This window comes from Bactrocera tryoni, chromosome 4, assembly GCF_016617805.1.
Source record: "Bactrocera tryoni isolate S06 chromosome 4, CSIRO_BtryS06_freeze2, whole genome shotgun sequence".
Classification (NCBI taxonomy): Eukaryota; Metazoa; Arthropoda; class Insecta; order Diptera; family Tephritidae; genus Bactrocera; species Bactrocera tryoni.
Genome location: NC_052502.1, coordinates 47531062 through 47552844, shown reverse-complemented (window position 1 = coordinate 47552844; position 21783 = coordinate 47531062). Strand labels below are relative to the sequence as shown.

General features: G+C 34.5%; 3 protein-coding genes across 6 annotated transcripts; 2 read left to right on the top strand and 1 right to left on the bottom strand.

Moving 5' to 3' along the window:
• The first annotated feature begins 4234 nt into the window (after positions 1–4234).
• LOC120775876 (c-Myc-binding protein homolog) lies at positions 4235–4824 on the top strand. Its single transcript, XM_040106249.1, has one exon. The coding sequence runs from the start codon at positions 4272–4274 to the stop codon at positions 4680–4682; it is 411 nt and encodes a 136-aa protein (XP_039962183.1). The 5' UTR covers positions 4235–4271; the 3' UTR covers positions 4683–4824.
• Positions 4825–7161: 2337 nt separating this feature from the next.
• LOC120773662 (mucin-5AC-like) lies at positions 7162–18206 on the bottom strand. Of its 4 annotated transcripts, none has more exons than XM_040102676.1 (6): positions 17831–18206; positions 11929–14075; positions 10555–11851; positions 9999–10468; positions 9187–9379; positions 7162–9124 (listed from the first exon to the last, which is right to left on the bottom strand). In XM_040102676.1, the coding sequence occupies exons 2-6, from the start codon at positions 14020–14022 to the stop codon at positions 8901–8903; spliced, it is 4278 nt and encodes a 1425-aa protein (XP_039958610.1). In that variant the 5' UTR covers positions 14023–14075; positions 17831–18206; the 3' UTR covers positions 7162–8900. The 4 variants fall into 4 exon arrangements, with proteins under 4 accessions (XP_039958610.1, XP_039958611.1, XP_039958612.1 ...); XM_040102677.1 differs by having other exon boundaries at positions 7162–9121; XM_040102678.1 differs by having other exon boundaries at positions 9193–9379.
• A 538-nt stretch (positions 18207–18744) lies between these two features.
• LOC120774709 (HIG1 domain family member 2A, mitochondrial) lies at positions 18745–19442 on the top strand. The gene is made up of 2 exons (XM_040104446.1): positions 18745–18963; positions 19073–19442. Exons 1-2 carry the CDS (start codon positions 18825–18827, stop codon positions 19234–19236), a joined length of 303 nt encoding a protein of 100 aa, XP_039960380.1. The 5' UTR covers positions 18745–18824; the 3' UTR covers positions 19237–19442.
• The last annotated feature ends 2341 nt before the right edge of the window (positions 19443–21783 follow it).

Here is a 21783-nt window from a genome sequence, read left to right as displayed (position 1 = left end):
CACATGTATATCAATTTATCATAATTATGTGCACTCTAGCAGACTGTGCGGGCAAGTTTAAATTCAGGTCCTATACATGTATGTATATATAGCTATGTATATCGCATGATCGGACAGGAATGCGTCTAATATTAGAGTGCTTCAAACATAAAAGAGCAGAATGTGTGGTTTTTCGCTTTTATTTACAAAAAACAAAAACAATACAATTTTTTGTGCTTAACGAATAATGGGAGAAAACAAAATAGCATCACTAAATATATAAAACAAAAGTAGTCAATACCTAGTTGCGTATCCTTTATTATCAAGAACAGCCTGTAAGCACTTTGGAACTATTTTGACAAAGTTTTGATCTACCTCCGACTCTATGGAGTTCCAAGCCTGCGCTGGTGTTTGTATTGGTTTGAGTCAGTTGTGTTTCAACCGAAGCCTTACAGTGCCCGTGTGTGCTTGGGGTCGTTGTCTTAATAGAAAGCAATATTTTTCGCGCTACCCAACTTGTCCGCATTTTGTGCTCAAGTTCGGCATTTGGTTTACGCCACACAAACATTTTGCCATCTGAGCCCTGCAAATTAAATTTGCTTCCGTCAGTGAAAACTATCAAATAAATGTATTTTGAGATGAAATATTATGAAACTATATGATTTCAAAAGTCTTATGAGTTTAGTAAATATTCCTTAGCATATTTCAGCCTTTTGTTATTCGAAAGGCTAATGAAAGTTTATTTTTCTGGCAATTTTTTTCGGTAATCGGATTTTGTGTAACGTATTACGAACAGTATTTAGGCAAACATCTTTTTCATTTCGAATATTTAGATAATTTTTCAGTTATTTTGCAGTTTTGAAATGATCTTCTGTGGCTTCCTTTAGTATAGAACGCCCTTCTCGTACAATAATATCTAACCGTGACCTTTTTTCTTTACTGTTGATTTAAATAGATTTTCCTACCAATTCAGCGATTTCATGCATGATTTCGTCTTCACCATTAAATTTAATACTAATTGACTTATTTCAAACAAAACTTCTCTGCCACCAAATATGACTGAGTGAGACAAAAAATGCAATTATCAAGCTGTTTTGATCCGATTATTCGTTGAGAGCATAAAATTGAGTTATTTATTTTTTCTACGCAAATTTACAGTTATCATAAAGGATAGTTGTTGTTTTTTTTATTGATGAGAGAGATAGGGTTATGAAGTGTAAATAAAAGCAAAAACAACACATTCTACATTCTCTTGTGTTTTTATGTTTATAGCAAATTAATATTAGACAAACTCCAGTTCGATTATGCAAGGGAGCCACAGTACATACAGTAGATGGCGAAAGTCTGCAAACGGCAATTTTTTATTTTTTAATCTTTTTAATTGGCCATTTTAGTTTTCGTATTTATTATATTTAATTTAAGTCGATAATCAATTTTGAGGTAATATAGTAATCCAAAACTATCAAATAATTATTTTGATAGCTAACATCAAAAAGAACAAAAGAACATGCATGTTTATATAAGGCATAGTAAATATTTGTGCTTAAATTTAAAGGATTTATTTGGCATAGAATGATCAAATACAAAAAAAAAACTTTCGTAATGAGACTCTCATAGCAACCCTCGCCCATATATGCAAAAAAATTGGTACAGTCGATTTTCACTAGCAAATTCATTCGCCTCAGATATGTAGGAGCAGGTTGTAATCAATTGGTGTCGGGTCCTGACTGCAAGGTGGTGTCCATCTTTGACGCATGCTCGAACAATACTCATTCAAGAAATCACGAAATTGTCTAAGAAGTGGTTTTGGTACGAAATCCTATCATTCCGACTTCTTAGAGCGCAACCACGTAAGTTACAGAAATAGTGAATTATTTTTACAAAATCTTATCTGCCCAAAAAACTTGACCCTTATTTCACTTAAAAAGTGCAACAACTAAGGAATTTTTTTCTGCAAACTACCAATTCTCTTTGTTAGTTAGATATCAGTTAATGTTCGAAGAAAAACTAACGTACGGGAGCAGACTTTTGTCACCCACTGTATATTTTAATGTCTTTATAAACTTTGAATTAGAATGTTTAGAATTAGTTATGTCCTACTCCAAAAGGCGTTATTCGCGTATTTTTATTTACAATTATTGGCTATCTTAAAAATACATCCGCTTTTCAGTTAAAATGATTTTAAAAAGATTTCATTTATATTACTTTTTTCCTTTTAGCCACTAATACCACAAAAAGCGTGAATTTTTAGTTAATTTTGCTCTCTGAACATTAATGTTCTAAATGTAGCGAATTTGGTCAAAAGTAGGGAATAAGATATAGACTGATTATGGACGAAAGTTATATATGTATATATATATATATATATTGCTCGATCAAATGAAATGAAGAATGATTTTATTATTAATTAATGTTTTACAAAAAATATAGTTGAATACAGACACTAATTCTAAAATTAGAAAATCAATACAAATCTACAGAATTTATAAAATCTTGTGACAAAATGACTAAAGAATTTTATTAAAAACATTTTCCCGTTTGAAGTGCCGCAAAAAGTTTGACTAAATCTGATATGAGCGCGATTTCAAGCAGAGAATTTCATATTAACATTTGAATTTTATTATTTGACACCTTTTATGAAATTTTGTTTAAGCTTTAATAATGTTTTAATTAATCTTAGAGAGCACTAATGTTGTGTATGTATTTGTGATGTTTTAATTGTAATATAATTATTGAAAAGCGTGCATATACTTCTGGATACATGAATATTTAATTGCCTATAAAAAAATACAAGAAATAATTCAAGTGAAAGGAATTAAAAAATGGAAAACATGAAAACTAAAATAACACACATTTTTAATTCACATACATACATACATATACATATGCATATAATTACCGACATGAAACAGACATTTTTTATATTCAAGTAGGGATTATTTATATAGTATAATGTATCATATGTACATATATTAGAATGAATGGCCCGCAGATAATGGACAATGCTTTATTCGAGACATATTTAAGGAATATTCTATGACGACAACAACAATAAACACAATAATATCAATTTAATAAATATTCTTATGTAGTTTACTTTATAAGAATAAATAAAACGAAGTGAAATGTAATAATAAAAGTATATAATGATCATTAATGATATGAAGAGAATACTTCGGGCCTTCCCATTAAACAAAATGATAGTGAATTGTATTTGTTCCGTTCCATAAAATGTTAAAACGTACCATAAATGAAATATACAATGCGGATAGGTCAATAATTTTAAATAAACTATATTTTATAAATAACATATGATACACAAAGCTATGTAAAAAGACCATATAAAATGGGGTCGTTTGTAACTCAAACATAAATAATTAATATAATAATGAGCATGAATAAACTAAAAGTGAAGTAAGAGTACTATTGAATGAATTTCTATTCAAAGGGTTGGTTACATGCAACGATTATTGAAAGGGCCCATAGTATTTAATAAACATATGTATGTTTGCTGAACCTTTTATGTACCTACAATATAAATTGTATTATACAAGTAATTTACAATTAAAAGTAAGCACATGTATGGTTACTTTTTCGCAGTATAAAATTAAAAAATTTATTCAGTAATATAAAGTTATACAAGATTTCATTTATTTAGTTACATACGTATAATGTCTGAGCACGATCATCTATATATTATACATACACAAAAAAAATAAAACCAAATATATAAATAAATCACTATCAGAGCAGTAATCAGTTGTAGAAACCCAATTTTTGGTTATAGTTTATATGTATAGAAAATATATGTTTAATTATTATATAAACATATGTTACAAAAGTAAATATAGCTGAAAATTATGTAAATTGCCGCAAGCACTTACATTCGCTAAAAGAGTTAAAAATTCACACATACATATATACCCAACATATTGTAAGTAAGTACATTAAAACGCATCTATAACATTTGAAAAATGTTGCAATAGATAAAATTGTTACAAAAGTATAACTTGTCTAAAGTATGTAATCATATGACCAAATAAATTAATCATGTGTAGTGTGAATGATTAATTGATTAAAATCGAATATGTTCCAAAGGTAAGTGTGCACCATACTTAATGCTGACCTTATTTTATAAAATGCATTGTCCAACACTGTTCGACTTGCAATTTTTGACAATTCGGCATTGTCATATATTTACAGTTATTTTCTTAAATTTTTTAACCTCATCACATTTTTGCAGCATCAATCAAAGAAGTTTTTAATTTAATTTATTTAATAAAAGTAAAATTATGGAAGTGTTTTTAAATGAAGAGCTCACATCTGAAGCGAAAAAGGATATACGTCATGCATATCTGCGCGAGTGCGGCATAACCGACAAGCTTAATGACATTTTTAAAAAATTATTACAAGCTGGCGTAAGGCCAGATAATCCGTTAGATTTCATACGCGAGGAATTAGGTGATAAACCTATACCGACGGAAACTTTTGAAAATATGGAGCACGAATTAGACGATGCGCATCGTGAAATTCGTCGTTTACGCGGCATATTAAAAGAACTTGGCGTTAACAATCCAGACGAGCAATTTTGTGACGCAGAAGCGGGACCTGATGAGTTTGAAAATGTAGCTAGTGAATTTAACAATTCATTGACCATTACGGAAATTAATGAGGAACACACAGGTGGACAACAGACTAGCTAAGCTATAATAAACTTTAAATACAAATGGATATTTTTAATATTGCTGAATAAAATAATGTACAAAAGTCAGTGCAGTACCCAAATGATGGCGTCCAAAAAGCAAATAAAGAAAGTATTTACCAAAATACAACATTAAAAATTAAGGTAATTTACTTTGGTTTATAATATTTATTTCACAAATAAAGAGGTTTCATAGAATTTATATATTTATGTAAATAGTATCATATTTTCACCCTTTGTCAAATATGGCTATTAAATCTGCATTTAGCAAATAATTTTTGCGAAAAACTAAGTGTGTAACTGGGTTTCGTTTAAACCCAGTATACGACCTTCGTTTTCTCTTATCTGCCAAATAATGGTACTTGCACTTTAGCACCTTAATATTAAATCCTGTTTCCAAGAAAACATATTCTAGGCATTTATATCTCACAGGACTGCCTCTGTAGAAGCAAATTGTATTTCAGTGACGCGAGTAATTTCCAATTTTTCCCTTGAATGTCCTGAGATGTAGGTTGAACTATGTTGTTGTAATGGCAAATAATATTCCTCAAATAATTTTGCAATTACTGCCTAGCTGACAGTAATTATCCGGATGGAAATCAGAGTCCGTTTTGGAAACGTAGACCTGACTGTCGTAGGGAACAATCAATTATTCGTGCGTTTTCTCATACAGGATTTCTTTGGTTTTGCCTTAGATACTGGTTGAGTTGCCAAATATATACATATAAAAGTTACGCCTAAAGAGACGAAACGAGCATTAGATCGATTTTAGATTTATTTGTCGAAAATTACAAAAAAAAAAAAGAATTCCCTGTTTGGTGTTTATGAGATGTGGTGCATTGCATTCTATGTTGAATTGAACCAAATAATTGGTTTCATAATGGTAAAATATAAGGAATTCATCACCATAACGATAGGTTCAGTAAAAGAGCTGTTTCGATAGGATCGTAAGGTGAAAAGTGTTAGGAGATATATTGCTGAGATGTGTTTCTTGATATGATTTGGTAAGAATAAAATTTTTCCTAAATAACTGAATTGATTAGGAGTTCAAATGATTTTGATTTGCAGCTGCTCCTGAACATTTATTCAAGCTCTAAACAACCACCAAATCCCCTGGTAAAACAAACGACGTTTTATTATTTTTTTTTATTGAATTTCAAAATGAATTTTATTCCTTTTTGTTTTAGTTACTTATATATTAAACTTAAATGGTAAATTAAATTGTATGCATATATTTTTTTAATAATTTTAATTGTATTATGTTTTTTTTTAAGAATTATGTATTTTGCTGTTTTAATTAATTTATTCATAGTTGTGTATTTGTTTGGATATTCTTAAAACGAAAAAACATTAAAACCAAGGGGAATAGGATTTTATATTTTCAGGCGAAATACGTTGCTTTTCCATGTATACATAATTGAACGTATCGCACATTATTTTTTTTTTTCAGTTTTATTTTAGATGCATGCTCTTATAAAAAGTTTGCTCATTTTAGCCTTTTGTATATAATTATACGGCTAGTCTGTTTATTTTTTGAATTTTTTTGTAAGAGAGACATGTTAGAAGAGGCAGAGGCATACAGTGTCGTACCAAGGCCATCATCACATACATAGGTGCATATTTCACCGACATTTACTTCCTCACTCCAAAACTTTTTGTCATCTGCCAACTACCGTGCACCATATGTTGATTATTAGCCAGTCGGGTCTACGTAGCCGGAACGTACCCTGATTTTTCATCCCGCCAAGGACTGTGAACTCGATAGAATTCTGTCGCTACAATAACGACATGTTTATTTCCGATGTTGATTTCCCAAGCTCCTCTCAGCTGACTTTTTTTTTAGCTTCCGTCTGTTTTTTTACTTAGAAGCATCTAAAATGCAATGCTACCTGTGAAATTATGTAATTTTACAGTAAATTTTTGTGGGTTTTGGACAATTTTACCTTTATATTTTTATAATTCTTGTTCTATTTGCATAAAGTGTTTGTAGATTTATCTTCCACATAACTTATGTTATTATTTATTGCATATATATATATACATATATGTATATATTTCGGGTTGCTAACGGCATTTATATCAACTTTATGTATGTGTGTGTGTCTACATATTATGTATTTTTTTTTTCATTTGTTTTGTTACGAATTGCCCCAAATATGTATATTAAACTGTTACGATTTTTCGCTTTTTAATATTTTATGTGTATACGTTTGAAACTTTGTATGCTAAAACCTAATTTAATGAAACTTACATGGGCGTGTCTGCACTGCTAATAATTAAAAAGGAAAAATATTTTATTCCTTATGCATATGTATACGTTTCACTTATGTTTAAATATCTATATTTTGTTTAATATTTTTCCTATTTTTATTTTCTGCATATTAGCATAAATTTCTTACAAAAGAAATGCATTTTTCAACACGTCAAAAATTCCTTTCTCTTATCTTTTTGTTTTGTAAATCAATTTGCATTAAAATTAATTATTTTGTCCTCTTAGCCATTTTTATCATACAAGTTTTAGGTGCATTGTTGTATGAACTACATATAAGTATATGTATATATATATTTCGAAAACATTACAATCTACAATATAATTTGATGATGATTTGAATGGCTAGTTTAATATGTAATTTTAATTCATGCTTCATTTTTGTTAGATAAACTGTTTTCTATACAGTATAGCTATACGCTGCTTTACACTTTACCACTCCTACTCAATTTTTCGAGTCAATAATAATTTGCACCCGAACCGATGTAAAATGTAATATACATTTTTTCTATCTCTGATTTACATATGTGCGATTTAATTATGTTTAAATGTGTGCAAATTTTCCAATGGGAATGAGTACTTTTATCATACACAAATAACTATTGATTTCGTCCCTGCATTAATTTAAAGTTTTTTATTTTGATATTAAATCGCCGTATAAATATTGCCTCAACATACTAACAGTGTTTCCCTTGATTAGCAACGCAACTATGCTCATATTGGTATTTTTTGTTTTAGTTTTTATATTTGATATAGTATGGGTTTGTTATTTGTTTGAATTTGTTCTTTTAAGCGATTAATCTTAAATCATAAATTATTATTTTTTAATACAACGAAATTTAAAAGTTTCTGCTGTAACTCATAATAGCTTAAATAAATTTGAAACAAAAAACGCTGCATTTCTTCGGGTTTAGACGCTCGTACCGTAAATAACTTTGTGCGCCGCCTTTTTTGCATTATTCGAAAACGAAAGCAGCGGTGTGAAGTACGTGGAAATAGTATTTATTTACATGTGTTTGTTACGTTTCACTAAGATTCGCAAACTATGCGTATTGCAAGTTATCGGGTCAATAGCTTTCTTCTCTACGACAATCTAACCTACAAATGCGAATTGTGTTCATTTAACGCGCACGTCATTTTGCATAAATGAAAAAAATTTACCTTTTTTTAATATCAAACGTTTTCCGTAGCTATTGTGGCTTTATACATAAAAGTAAAAAAAAGAAAAAAAAACAAGAATAACTAATATATAATCATTTTACACTTCCTACAAAACAAAAAAAAAAAATCATTAGAAATATACATATAGAATACGTGGTTAACACTATATTTTGCCGAAACACTGTAGTTTTCAAAAAAAAAAAGTTATTTAATGCCAAGCAAGTCCAGCTCTGATATTAGCAATAACTTGCAATTTGTTATGCTGAACTTTTTCTTCAGTGTCAAAAACACATTTGCTTACTAAATAGCACATAATTAAGCATTTAATGGAAGAAAATTTTTAATTTGAAAGTAATATATATCAACATCATTTCGATTTATGCATATACCTACTCTACGCCCCTTTGTGTCCTATCTGAAGTTTTGTCTGTGTTGTGTTATACCTATATCTTTTTTTTTTACATACATTCTAAAACTAATGTACACTTTGTTCGAACGTTTTGCTGTTTAAATTTATTGCTAGATTTGCTATATGGTCAGATTAGCAGCGCCACAGAAAGCATTGACATCTTGCACCATGCTTTAAACGGATTTCTTTTAAATGCCACCATTTCGCTTTAAAAAGAATTTTTTTTTAATGCTGCTGCTGTGCTATTGCGTGTATGAGTATGTGTCTGTGATTTCCGAGCGTATTGAAATTGTTGATTCTCTTTTGTGGGAATGCGATAACTGCATTATAACACTACTATTCATAAATTACAATTACTCTCTCCTAACTAATTATAGTTTCTATTTCCGACTTCTGGTCGGCCGATTACTGTTCGAACTACCGCCATTGCCACCGCCGCCACTGTTGCTTGAGGTGGCAGCTGTGGTTTGCTCCGGTGTTGTTGCGTTGCTCGCATTTGTTGTACTACTAACCACATTCATGGTTTCCACTGAGCTGCTGCTGTTGACCTTTTTGGTAATCGACGCACTACTATTGTTCGCTTCGGTTGTACCATCTTGAGCTGCTGTGTAGATGTACATTTATTAGGACATACTCAAAAATATAATTTAGATTTTGTTGTCATACTTTTACTTTTTGAATTGGTTGTTTTTGAGGCATTTGGGGTTGCTGGAGTAGCAGCAGCAGCAGCAGGAGCAGTTGTTGTAACACCGCCAGCTTTCTTTGTTGGAGTTGGTGCAATATCCGTTGTTGCTGCGCCGTCTGTGGCCGCTTTGCGTTTGTTCGCTCGTTCACCACGACTGCTAGCCGTTGGAATCGACTAAAAATAAAGCAATAATAATACAAAAATTTCCATTGAAATTCAGAAGGAAAAAGAAAAAATCGGATATAAAATTTGTATAAAAGTGTATTCGCGTTTAATCGTGAATTTTTATACTCTGAACAAGAGTATATTAAGTTTGTTACGAGAATCACTATAAAATATAAATATGCATGATCAGCTATTTTTTGTCGCTCTGTCCGTCTGTATAACCGAAATCATTTTGAGATATCGATCTGCAATTTCGAACACGTAGTTTTCTTCCCGAGGAAAGCTGCTCACTATAGCATATAGCGTTAATATAAACCAATTCCTTGTACGGAAGATATTTTTATTTGGCAGGATATCTTCATAAAATATTGCTTGATTTTTATTCAAAGAAGCGGCGCAATTCCGGAGAAATTGTTTAGAACGGACCACTTATAGCATATAGCTGTCATACAAACCGGTCAATCAAAACTTTCATGTATTTAAAACTTTTTTTTTGGAAAGGATATTCTAGTTTCGGTGCAACCGCAGCTAACATTTTTTCTTTTTTCACTTAGCTCTGTGTTTAGTTAGCACACAATGTAATAGATTTGTATATACAAATTTACTATATTTATGAGTTCACACGAACCTTTGCAGGCAGGTTTTTAGTACGCGCTGTCGTCGAACTAATTGGCGATGCCGCCCTAGCCTTTGCCAATGGTGAGCGCTGTGCTCGTGGTGACGCCTTTGAAGCGGTTCCTGTATTCTTTTGATTTGGTTTATATTCTGCATCAGAATCATCGCTGCTGTCGTTTTCCTCGTCTGTAGTTGACGACTTCTTTGATTTCAATTTACGTTTGGTGGCCAATTTCCTCTTCTTTGCCGAAGATTTCACACCGTTATCACCAGCAGCACCGCTGGCGATACTTGCACGTCCCCGTTTACGGCGCTTCGCAGCAGACGTGGCTGATGAAGAGGCGCTTGTATTGTATTTAGCAGTTGTTGGTGTGCCCATTTCATTATTACCACTGCGACGAGATTTACGTATAGCAGTGGGAGTTGTGCCCGTCGCAGATTTCTTTTCAATTTGAGATTCATCTTTGTACAATGATAGATCAACTGAAAGATTATGAAGTATATTGTGTTAGTTTAAAGTCAGGAGTACTGTCTGTGTATATAGGCCTACTATATTTATTTGTACTTACGCCCATCGGGATTCTCTTCTGTGAGTTCAGGTCTTGGCACCAGTCCTTTCTCTACATCGATAGCCTTTTTGAGTATACTCTCTATGCGTGCCTGCTCCTTTTTCGGTAAACTGAGATGACCTTTGTCGACTCGTTTCAGTTCGACTGTTGTGAGCACACACTCAATGTCGGTGTGATCATAGAAATCAGGTATATAAATGCCACTGTTATTCGGATCTTCCGATAGCCAACGAATGCTAATGCGTGGCGATGTACGATAAACATTCTGCATCGTTTGACATAAGTAGAAAGTACCTTCTGCATTGCGCACCGCCATATATTCATTTTTGTAGAAAACAATCAATTTGTCTTCCATGGACATGGGCTTTGGTGAATTGGAAGCTTCGCTGGCTGACAATTTTGTGATGTATGCCAATTCAGGCAGTGGACTTTGAAAAGGTATGGTTTTGAGACGGTGACGAGAGCTCTTGCGATCATTGGCGCTGGTGCTGGGTCCTTGCTCGGGTTTGGGTGTCATTGGTGTGGCGGGCACATCGACGGTGGAGTTACTGTTGCTGCTGCTAACACCATTCTTCGACTTTCGCGAACGACTGCTGCTCGATACTTTTTCGGTTTTCTCAACCGTTGCCTTCTCCGATGATTTGGTTGCCGTTTTCGGTTGACGACTTGAACGCTTAAGTGGTGTGCTAGTTGCGTCGGTGATAGCGCTATTTGTAGAATCTGGTGCAGCTTCGGCTGCTTTTGTTTTTGTGCTCTTTGCAGTGGCATGGTTATTGTTGCTGCTGGCGTTGCTGCTCTGCGTTGATTGATCGGCGGCCGACGATATTGCTTGAGCAGCGGTTGCGGATGCCTTTTCTGACTTTGTATTTTTAATTTTCTCTTCTCTAGGCTTCTCAGCGATTATATGTGCATTGCCTGATTGACGCTTATCTACCTCGTTTGTGGCTGAATTGGCCTTTGGTTTCGAGTCCGCGATTGTTGCGGCAGCCACTGCTGTTTTAGCGTCATTTATTGCATTTGAAGTTTCTTTCTTCTCAGTGCTTATCTGTTTATTGGCTACACTGTCTGAATTAGTCACAAACTCTTCAGGCTTTATCTTGGGGTTATCCGTTTTTTCAGTATCTTGAGGTGCTGTCGTCACTTTAGGTTCAGCATTTTCATTACTTTCTTTAGTTGCTAACGCAGCCGATTTATTGGTCTTCTCCACGGTTTTTGTATCTTCGGGTTCCTTAGTTGCAGGTAGGTTTTTTTCTTCTTTGCCAGTTGTTTCTGTAGATGACTCCAAATTCTTGGCGCTCTAAAATACAAAATTTGCGTTAGAACACAGATTCCGTTAAAAATTCAAATACAACTTATTTTTGTCTTTATAATTACCTTATTCTCTTCTCCTTTGTTGCCCTGATCAGTCTTAGACTCGGCCTTGGTGTTACTGTCTTGGTCCTTTACAACAAGTGGCTTGCTTTGATCTATCTTCATATCGCTGACCTTCTCACTTCCAACCGTAATGCCACTTACACTATCTAATGTCGCTTTATTATCCACAGTAGCGTTTGACTTTTCGGCCACACTTTCCGTGTCAGTCGGTTTCATAGCTTTGGCATCCGCCAACATAACAGCATTTGTGTCTTTGGCAGCTGTATAATCAGCAATCTTTTCCGTTTTCGTCTCTGTTACAGCTGGTTTTGGTGTGACTGAAGCCGTGGATTGCTCCTCTTTTGCTTTTGCTGACGTTTCGTTCGACTTTTCTGCGCCTTTAACTGCTTCGGTCGTTTCAGTTGTAGCGCCCTTAATATTCTTATCGACATTTGTAGATTGAGTAATATTGGCACCAGTGGTCACAGTCGAGTTCGGTATTGAATTGATAGCCTTCTGTGCTGCTGTAGCTTGATTTGTACCACTTGAGATGCCACTGCTTGCAGTGGTTGGTGCTGTGGTGGTAGTTAATGCCGGAGAAGCTGTAAGTGCGCCAGTTGTTGCTGGCAGTTGTGAAGCCGACAACGGTGATGGTGTTGACGTTGCTTGTTTCGTAAGCGGTACAGGATTGACGGACTGCTGCTGTGGTGCCTTATTCGATCCAGCCGTTGTTGAGGCACTAGATTGCATAGCTGCCGAACCGGTAGGCGCTGAACCACCAGCTTTAGCCGTTGATGCTATGTTGGTAGTGGCTGTAGCATTTCCACTAGACGATACAGCTGACGGCTTCTGAAAGTGTGTAGGGAATGGTGGTGGTATAGCACTGACAACTGGTGATGTTTTACCAGCGCCAAATTTGTTTTGTTGATGTGCGGCTGTTGGTGCTGCGGTCGACGTCCCTGGTTTGGCCGGTAGCAATGAAATGGAGGGCGTTGGAGCCTGTTTTGTGGCGACAGTTGGGTTGGAGTTGATGCCACCACCGCTGGAGATCGCAGCGGTGGTTGGCGTGGTTACTGGAACACTACTCGAAGTGTTTTTGGCCGCTTGTTGCGCCACACTGCCGGGTATCATACCCACATTACCTGGCACCGGTGTGATTTGTGTGCTAGGCGGCAAATTTGGAGCTTTTAGTTGATTCCCAATTGCTGTGGTTGGTGGTGGAGCTTGCGGTGGTGGCTGTGCTGATGCAGTGCCGCTACCACCTTTATTGCCACTGGGTGTGGGTTGCGGTGCAGCTGATGGTTGTGTGGGTGCAGCTGTAGGGAAATAACGTAAGCTCTGTTGGAATTGTTGGAGTGCCTTTTGTTGTTGCTGTTGGAATTGTCCATGTAGTTGTTGCTGTTGGTGTGCTGTTAACAAGGGTTGAGGTTGCTGCTGTTGTTGTGGTGATGGTGGCGGCGGTTGTTGATGGGTTGGATGGTGTTGAGCTTGCGCTGCCTGTGCCGGATGCTGCTGCTGTTGCTGATGCTGTTGGTGTTGTTGATGTTGGTGCTGATGTTGTTGCTGCTGCTGATGTTGTTGCATTTGGTATTGCAATGTTTGCAATTGTTGAATGATATTTGTTGGCAGCGCCTGCAATTGCTGTTGAAACTGATTCAGTGCAGCATTAGGTGCGCCAGCACTACCATTCGGCTGTTGTTGCTGATGCTGTTGAAACGTTTTATTTAGGAGTTCAGCGGCGGCTGGAGTTCTGGTGAGTGCTAATGGTTCACCACCGCCTCCTCCGCCACCACCAATTCCTACGCTACCGCCGCCACGATCTTTTTGCTGATGTTGCTGTTGTTGTTGGTGCTGCTGTTGCTGCTGATGTTGCATTTGAAAATGTAATAATTGCTGCTGCTTCAACATATTTTGAAAACGTTGTTGTTGCAGAAATACATTTAGCTCAGCCTGCGATGATTGCGGCAACGTATTTTGGCCATGAACCAAATTCTGCATTTGCTGTTGTATACCAGCTAAAGTTTTTGCAACCTGCTGATTATTCGGCCCATTTGGCGGTATCCCTCCTCCCATGCCGCTGCCGCCGGCTCCAGGTGGCTTCTGATTATAGCTCATGTTCGCATAAAAAAATTTGTGAGGGCTGTGGTGTTAAGTTATTTCTCTGAAAACTGAATAAAAGAAGAAAATTAGGAATGAAAAGTTGAAAGTCATCATCTCGATTTGTTTTGGGGTCTGCGAATAGCATTTATTTAAATTAAACCAATGTGATATGGAAAATACTACTGAAGTTGGAGAAGAAAGCTGCACCACTGCTCTAATAGTAACATAATAGGGATGTTTTCTCATTGAGTAGTTAGCAGCCATCTGACCTCTAAGTTCTGGTTAAAAAAAGAGGGTTTTCACAGAAAGAAGGAGTTAATCAAAACTTAACTGCTAGGGCAGGTAACCAGACATTGAGAAAACGGCCCTTAGTAGAAAAAGTGATATTTTAGAAATTGTTTCGTAAGAATTCTTTCCATATGTTCGTAATTATGGGCACTTTAGAACTTTATATTTTGGATATGTTTGATTTCTTATTTTGAACTACTATTTTCGTGCTTATTTATCCATCTATTATATTTTATCTAGTTACATTACTGTTAAAAGAAATTGCCTAGTAAATTGTATTATTATTTTTTATATATCATATACCGAAAATTAAAAAACAAATCACAAAAAATGGCGTGTTTGACTACATCGGTATTTTCAACAAACCATCGCAATGAAAGTATTGCCATACGATCTTAACTAATGAGTAGACCACTTTTTGTGTAAAATACTAGGCTTATGTGACTGTATGACAGAGGGGAGGACAACCATCCGTAGGTTGTTGTTGTTGTTATATCGATAGTAAAAATCCGAGAAGTAATTTGGAGCAATGCTGTCGAGTAGGCAGCCCTTGGTCGCATAAAAGTACGGGTCCGTTCCCGTTTCATAGACCCGACTGTAGTAGTAATGGATCAAGCTGAGGTCTATCTATAACTGCATTAGTTTCAAGTTTAACCGACCTTAATTCAAAAAAACGTTATCCTTAACATTATTGTCTGGTTATAGAATTTTTTATCATTGTTTATTATGATCGCCATAGCCGAATGGAAATGCACTTGCTTTGTTGTGGTTTGGGGACTCCAAAAATAACTAAATATGTTTTTTTAAGCTGTTTTGGTTACTACTCGTAGTCAAAAAATTATATTTTCTCACTAAATACTTGCTTTAAATTTTTGACAGTAGCACAAATGTCATAAGCTTTACCATTTCTGGCGCATTTTTTGTTCATGAAATTTTATTTCAAAGTGTGGAAAAAAAGCCTTTTTAATAAAGAATTTCGGCTTATCTGTTTCGCATTCTGTGTTGTGACATACATATCAGATGTACCATAAATATGTATAATGTACCTACTTATTGCATATAGGAGATTAACTTTTGTGCAGACATGATATCAAAAGAGAAATGTTTGACATGTGCTTTGACTGACTCAATTGCTAATTCATGTGTGCGTTGCTACAAAGCGTTTCGCGTTCAATGAACTTATGTTTACAACGCAAAACGTGGACTGCATCGTCAGGAAAGTGAATAGAAGATAGTACGAGTCTATCTTAACTACCCAGCTACATAAAATGGCTTGCTCTGGTCTAAAAGAAATGCAGGTATGTATGTACATGTCTATCCATACATGCTTACATAAATAACGAAAAAGTGTACATATCTAAGACTAATGGTTCATTTTGGAAATTGGTTCTTAAAATTGCTGACCCTTGCAATTGTTTGCATTATTTGACCTTGAAATTTTCAAATTTTAAGGTGATATGTGATTATCAAGGCTATGCTAGTCTTATAAGGCATTGACTGCCATTTCTATTTCATACCTTTTTAAAATCTTTTACACATTCATTCAAAAAATATCTCCTAATTAAGGCTAAAATTTTCTATAGTAATGCTTTTAAAGCAAAATTTATGCAGATAGTGAAAATTGGTACCCATTAATATTATACCAAAAATTTCTAGTGTTTTGTAATTTTATATATGTATATTTTTAATATTCTACTATTTGCATATTATGTATCATATATAGGTACAAATCTGTTTTCTAACAAACCAACCCTTTAGTTGCATAACCTGAACATACTTCCAACAATGTATACACAGCCTGACCCTTCTCTGTTTTTCTACAGAAATAAGCACGACAGGAAGTTCGGTTTGATGAGTAGTAATAAATTGTTGGCAAAAGCTTAAGCATACCAGCCAGCCTTGTTCACCAACCACCCACATTTACATATGTATACCTACCTTTTAGTTACGAGCGAGGGCAACAAGCGCGACAATGACAAGAATGTTTGAAAAAGCTATCAAACACACCCACCCCTCTGCTAATCTGTAAAAATTAAATGCCGGTTACTGTTATGTGGTTAGGGCATCATGCTACATACGAATATGCATACGATTTGACACATAAAGCGAAAATCAATTTTCCTTTTCAAAAGTGTGTTTTCCCTAGACTTTTTTGCATGTGCAATCAATATGTACATTCGTTTCTGTTTAGCATCAAATGAAAAAGATTTGCCATAATTTAAAGCTTTACAAACATGAATTTAAGTATGACACCATTTTACGATAACATACATACATATATAAGCGAATAATAAAAAAAGATGCCCACAAATATATGTGCATCTGTATGTTTGTGTACATAAATTCTTCCAAATACAAATAAACAAACAAGTAACACAACACTTAAAAACCTGTTACGTTAGCATATTTATTTCATGGAGATTCAAAAAATACTAAAAATAATACATTGGAGGCAGTATATATAAATTCTTGTACAATTTATTCACCAGTTCTAACTCCTTCATATTTGTAAAGTCTTCATTAGGAGTCCTGATTTAATTAAGCAAAATCTTGTAGAACGAACTAGTTAAAAACAAGTGCGCTTGCGTCATATTCTACACAAATAGAAACCGGTGATGTGAAAAACTGGTAAAACGTACTTAAAATTTAACGCATATAATATTTTTAGGCAAATAGACTAATGCCCGATAGAGAATTTTAGAGTTTGATTCTTTGGTAAAAATATTTATTTTGTATCGCTATTATTATTATTTTATTCTCATTTGTCTTTTTGTTTTTTCCTATTCGTACTCATACTTATGTTCATACAAATGAATAACATTTTACTGTACTTCTGCTTGATCATTATTTCACTAAGTTGTGCTTATTTTCTGTTTGTTGCGCCACACACGTCCGTATAGACACATCCATGTGTGCCGACAAAGCTATGCGAAACCGAATTTCAAAAACAAAACAACAATACATCCATATTCAATTCAAATTCCGGCAACATCAATAAATCATTTGCTATTGTTGCTTTCTGTATCGAGCCGATATTCGGCGCGCAATATTCGTTGACTGTTAATGGACAACAAGAAAACAAACGATGTGGAGCATAGCCACCCAAAATTCAAGCGGCATTATATGCTTAATAAGCAGGCAATAAGAAATCCAGAGAAAGCAGAACATGCGATAGTGGAGCAGTGAACAAAGTTGTCGAAGCCAAGCTAAGACACGGCACAGCCTGTATGCTTTGCTGACTTTCTTAGCATGTGGGGTTAGGGGCGGTGTGGCGGGGCACCAAACATGGCAGTCAAGTGGTGCGTGCTCCGCGCGAAGTATTGCGCGGTATAGACTACTGCTTCTGATTTTTCTGTGCTGACCGCGCTGCTTTCGTACAGAATTGCTAAATCCAAAGCTAACGACACTGTCCGCGCGCTATCCTCTTTATAAAAAAAACACATACACACATATACACGCGTATACACTTATGTCGTGCGGTTCTCTTGCTTCTCCTTTTCATATGTGATTTCAAACATAATACATCTGCACTTACTTTTAATCTTTGTATCCACAAAACACGCCAAATAAATTAGTTTTCTATATTTTATGATAATTTCTTAGTATTTTTCGTCGACAGTTACGCACATTTCTTTAAACTTTTTTACCACTGTGTGAACTTTTTTCTTTAATGTTCCTTTGCTTCTCTTCCTTTCCGTTTTTCTTAACCAACTGCTGCGGCAACGACAGAAATTATACTTCGATTTTTCACTTGCAATTTTCAGATGAAAATAATTACGAAAAATACTCAATTCTTATATACCCGTATAGCACATTGTGTCCACTTTAGTCTTAAGTCTATTTTTTGTAATTTTATTTACTTTTAAAAGCGAAAATTTTATATTTTTCTGCGTACAAGACGAGAAAATGAAAATTTTTTAGAGAAATTGCACGACGAACGACACGAACGACAAACGAGGAAACCGAAAAAAACTCTACACTTTGACTTCGACTCTCCACACGTCTATAGATGGCGTCCGTTCAGTGTTGCATTGTGCGTTCAATGCAGCCATTGTTATGGGCACCACTGTATATATATAAATTTTGTCGAAACAAACTATTTGATTATTAAATTAAATATTTTTATGTACATATATATAATATTAAAAAAATGCTTAATTTAATACATGAATCATAACCTACTTCTACCTAAGTGATTTATGATTTTATGTTAATATTAAACGGTCAAGTTGAATGTTTTTATTTTAAAAATAAAATCGAGCCGCAATTGTTTCGCGAAATAAATATTACCTTTTTAAATTTGAAAAGTGAATAACTAAGTAGTGTAATTAATAAATAGAAATAATATAATTCACTGTCTTGTTGATAAATCATGTAAATTTGGCTAATAATAATTACCGATATGGCAATACCTCACAAGTGCATTATTCTCTTGTTTTCTTCACATATGTTCTGCCATTGTGAAATAAAGTGAAAAGGAGAGCTGCCAAAATAAGCTAAAGGTTAAAATATTACTAAAATTAAAAAAAATGGGAAAAGAGCAAATTGCACTTCCAGATGAGGAATTGGACTGGATTCAATTGCGTCAGGATTTCGGCTCATTTCATCCAGAAACCACCAAAGAAAAAATGATGCGCAAAATCAAAGAGAACCCGGCTGTTCCGATTGGTATGTAACAGTTGTTCCCTACATATTTCCGTTGTAAACTGAAAAAATTATATAAGTGAAAAGTAATCGAATTGCTACAATTATTTCATCATTTCGCCTAAACGTATAGGTTGCTTGGCTACCGCTGGCGCATTATCCTATGGACTATATAGCTTTCGAAATGGCAATCGACGTATGTCTCAAATAATGATGCGCACACGTATTGCTGCGCAAGGCTTCACGGTGCTCGCATTAGTCGCTGGCGTCGTTATGACGTATGATACTAAACAATAGAGGCAGTTAGTCTGGTATGGCTGGTACAACCAGTTGATAAAAAGAGATGGCTGTGTGTAAAAACTAAAGTATCATTTAGCCACTCATCAGCTTATATTAATTAGAGTAGTGTTATATGTATATGTTATATGTTTTTAAAAATTCAAAGTTATTTGTTTTCAATTATCATTAATAAAAGTTTCTGGCTAAAGCCCAATTATCATATAGATATGTCTATTGTATTGAGTGAGCAGCTATTATATCCTAAACATGTTACATAAAATAAATACAATTTAAATTATAAACATGACGAACTGAGTCGATTTAGCCATCCCCGCCTGTCTGCATTTATGCGAACTATGCTCTCAGTTTCTGAGATATCGATCTAAAATTATACGTACGTACTTCTTCTTACTTTTCTTTCCAAGAATCTGCTCATTTGTCAACCGTTATCGGAACACTAACATACAGCTGTTGTTATAGCAGTATAATTCTCCCGAGTTGCCAGTCCTTGACCGGATAAATAATCCGGGTCCGTTCCGGTTACGTAGACCCGACTGTCGTGGGAATGGGGCATACGGCTGTTGTTGTTGAAACAATTATTTAACCCCCGCTTGAGTTATATAGCTGTGATATAATCTGATTGATAATCCAGTCGTTGTATGGAAAACTTTGTAGTTGACGAAATATCTTCACGGAATTCAGCATAGATTATTGCCCAAGGCAATGATATGAGCTCTGAACAATTTGTTCGATCAAAGTCCAGTCCTCCTTCGAAATATATTTTTTATTTGTGAATAGTATTACAGCTACAGTGTAACTGAGTTGTTAGGTTTTTCATTACGCATCTAACTGCTCCACCCTAAGTTATAGAACGAGCGGTTGTGTGTCTGTGTATAGGATAATTGAATGTCATTGAAGGATAGTAGTGGCTATCTAGGAACTAAGGATTACTCTTGTGTTTTCTTAGGGCTCTTTTTCCAAAATTGGAAGAAAAAATTGTCCTATATGCAACACACGACGTTGGAGTGATCGGGCCTTCGGAAACCCAACTAATACTTCTCTGATAGTAGCATTGTGCATTTTGCATTTTAACTATTGGCACCATGATATGTGTAGTAATGGCTTTGAGCTTTGAAGCAGTACTATGTATTTTTTAGAATCGGCATTTGTGCAAAGAGTGACCTTCCCGGGGTGTTTAGTAAAAGATTTTATCGAAAGACTGCTCGCGCGTAATTGTTACCTCTAATCAGTTGTTCGGTGATTTTGCCCGAAGATTGTTAGCGTTAGAGCGGTTGAAAACATTATCCTACTCGAAACAATTTTATATACATTCCCATAAATTTCACATAAATCTCAGGAACTATATATTCGATAGTCGAAAAAGTCTTTTCGTATTTGTAATCAAACTTTAACTTATTTAGTGAACAAAAAAATAACATTTTGGTCGACCACTTTCTGCAATTTTTCCGCTAGAGACATTATTCCATCAGTGTAAATCGAAATTTTCCCGAACGGAAGCGACCGAACCATTGTTGTGCTACACGAATTGATACAGCATTGTCTGCGTAAACTTCACAAATTTCATTGGTGGCTTGCATTGCATTCTTCCCCTTTTTATATAAAAATTTCAAAATATAGAGAATTTCTTCATTACACAGCTGTAACTTTTTTCAACTTCCCCGAAATAAAATTTTTTGGTTAAATGAAACTTAAAATATCACCTTTCCAACAGTATATGGTATGACACAATGCGATTGGTAGCTCTGGAGATATACGACTGCAACGACGTCTATTGACAAAATACGAAAAAAACTTTTTCGACTACCCAATATATTGTACTACTATATATTGTACATATTTCAACTTGTTTCACGATCTTTTATATCAATCGAGTTCAAAGGTTGATAAACTGGCTTAGGATTTGTGAACGTTCTCATGATAGTCTGTCGATACTGATACCTTTCGAGACTTGTAAAATCCTTTTACCTCCTCCGCATTTCGCAACCAACCAAAATAATTAAAACGCATTTTTTGTTTTGTTTTCTCAGCATTCCTCCATTATGACGAGGAACCCGCAACTTTATTCATTTTCAATCGGAATTTATTTTATTTTTTATTTCAATTCTTGTTTTAGCTTTTATTTGTTTTGTTACCCTTTTACATGTCTATTTCTTTTGCTTTTTATATGACATATTAAGAATTTGCAACCTCTTATTTGGGGGAGGGTAGTACATTTTTGTGTTTGGTATTATTTTTTTGCATTGTTTTCAAATTTATGCTTTTCTGGTATTCCACAGAAATTTTGACTGGGTTCTGACGTTCTACACATGCAATTGGGTTTTGTTTACCTTTTCATACATAATTTTTGACTTCTTTCTTTTGTGTTTTTTATATTAATTTGCTTATTCAGTTTTTTTTTTAATTTTTATGTTATGAAGCTGTTTTTGTTCACTTTTTATGAAATTAATTTAAAAGAAAAACTTATTACTGAACTATATATGTATTTTTAAATTATAGAAAGAGAATCTACAGTAACACATAATTAAATTTAGTTTGCTTGTATTT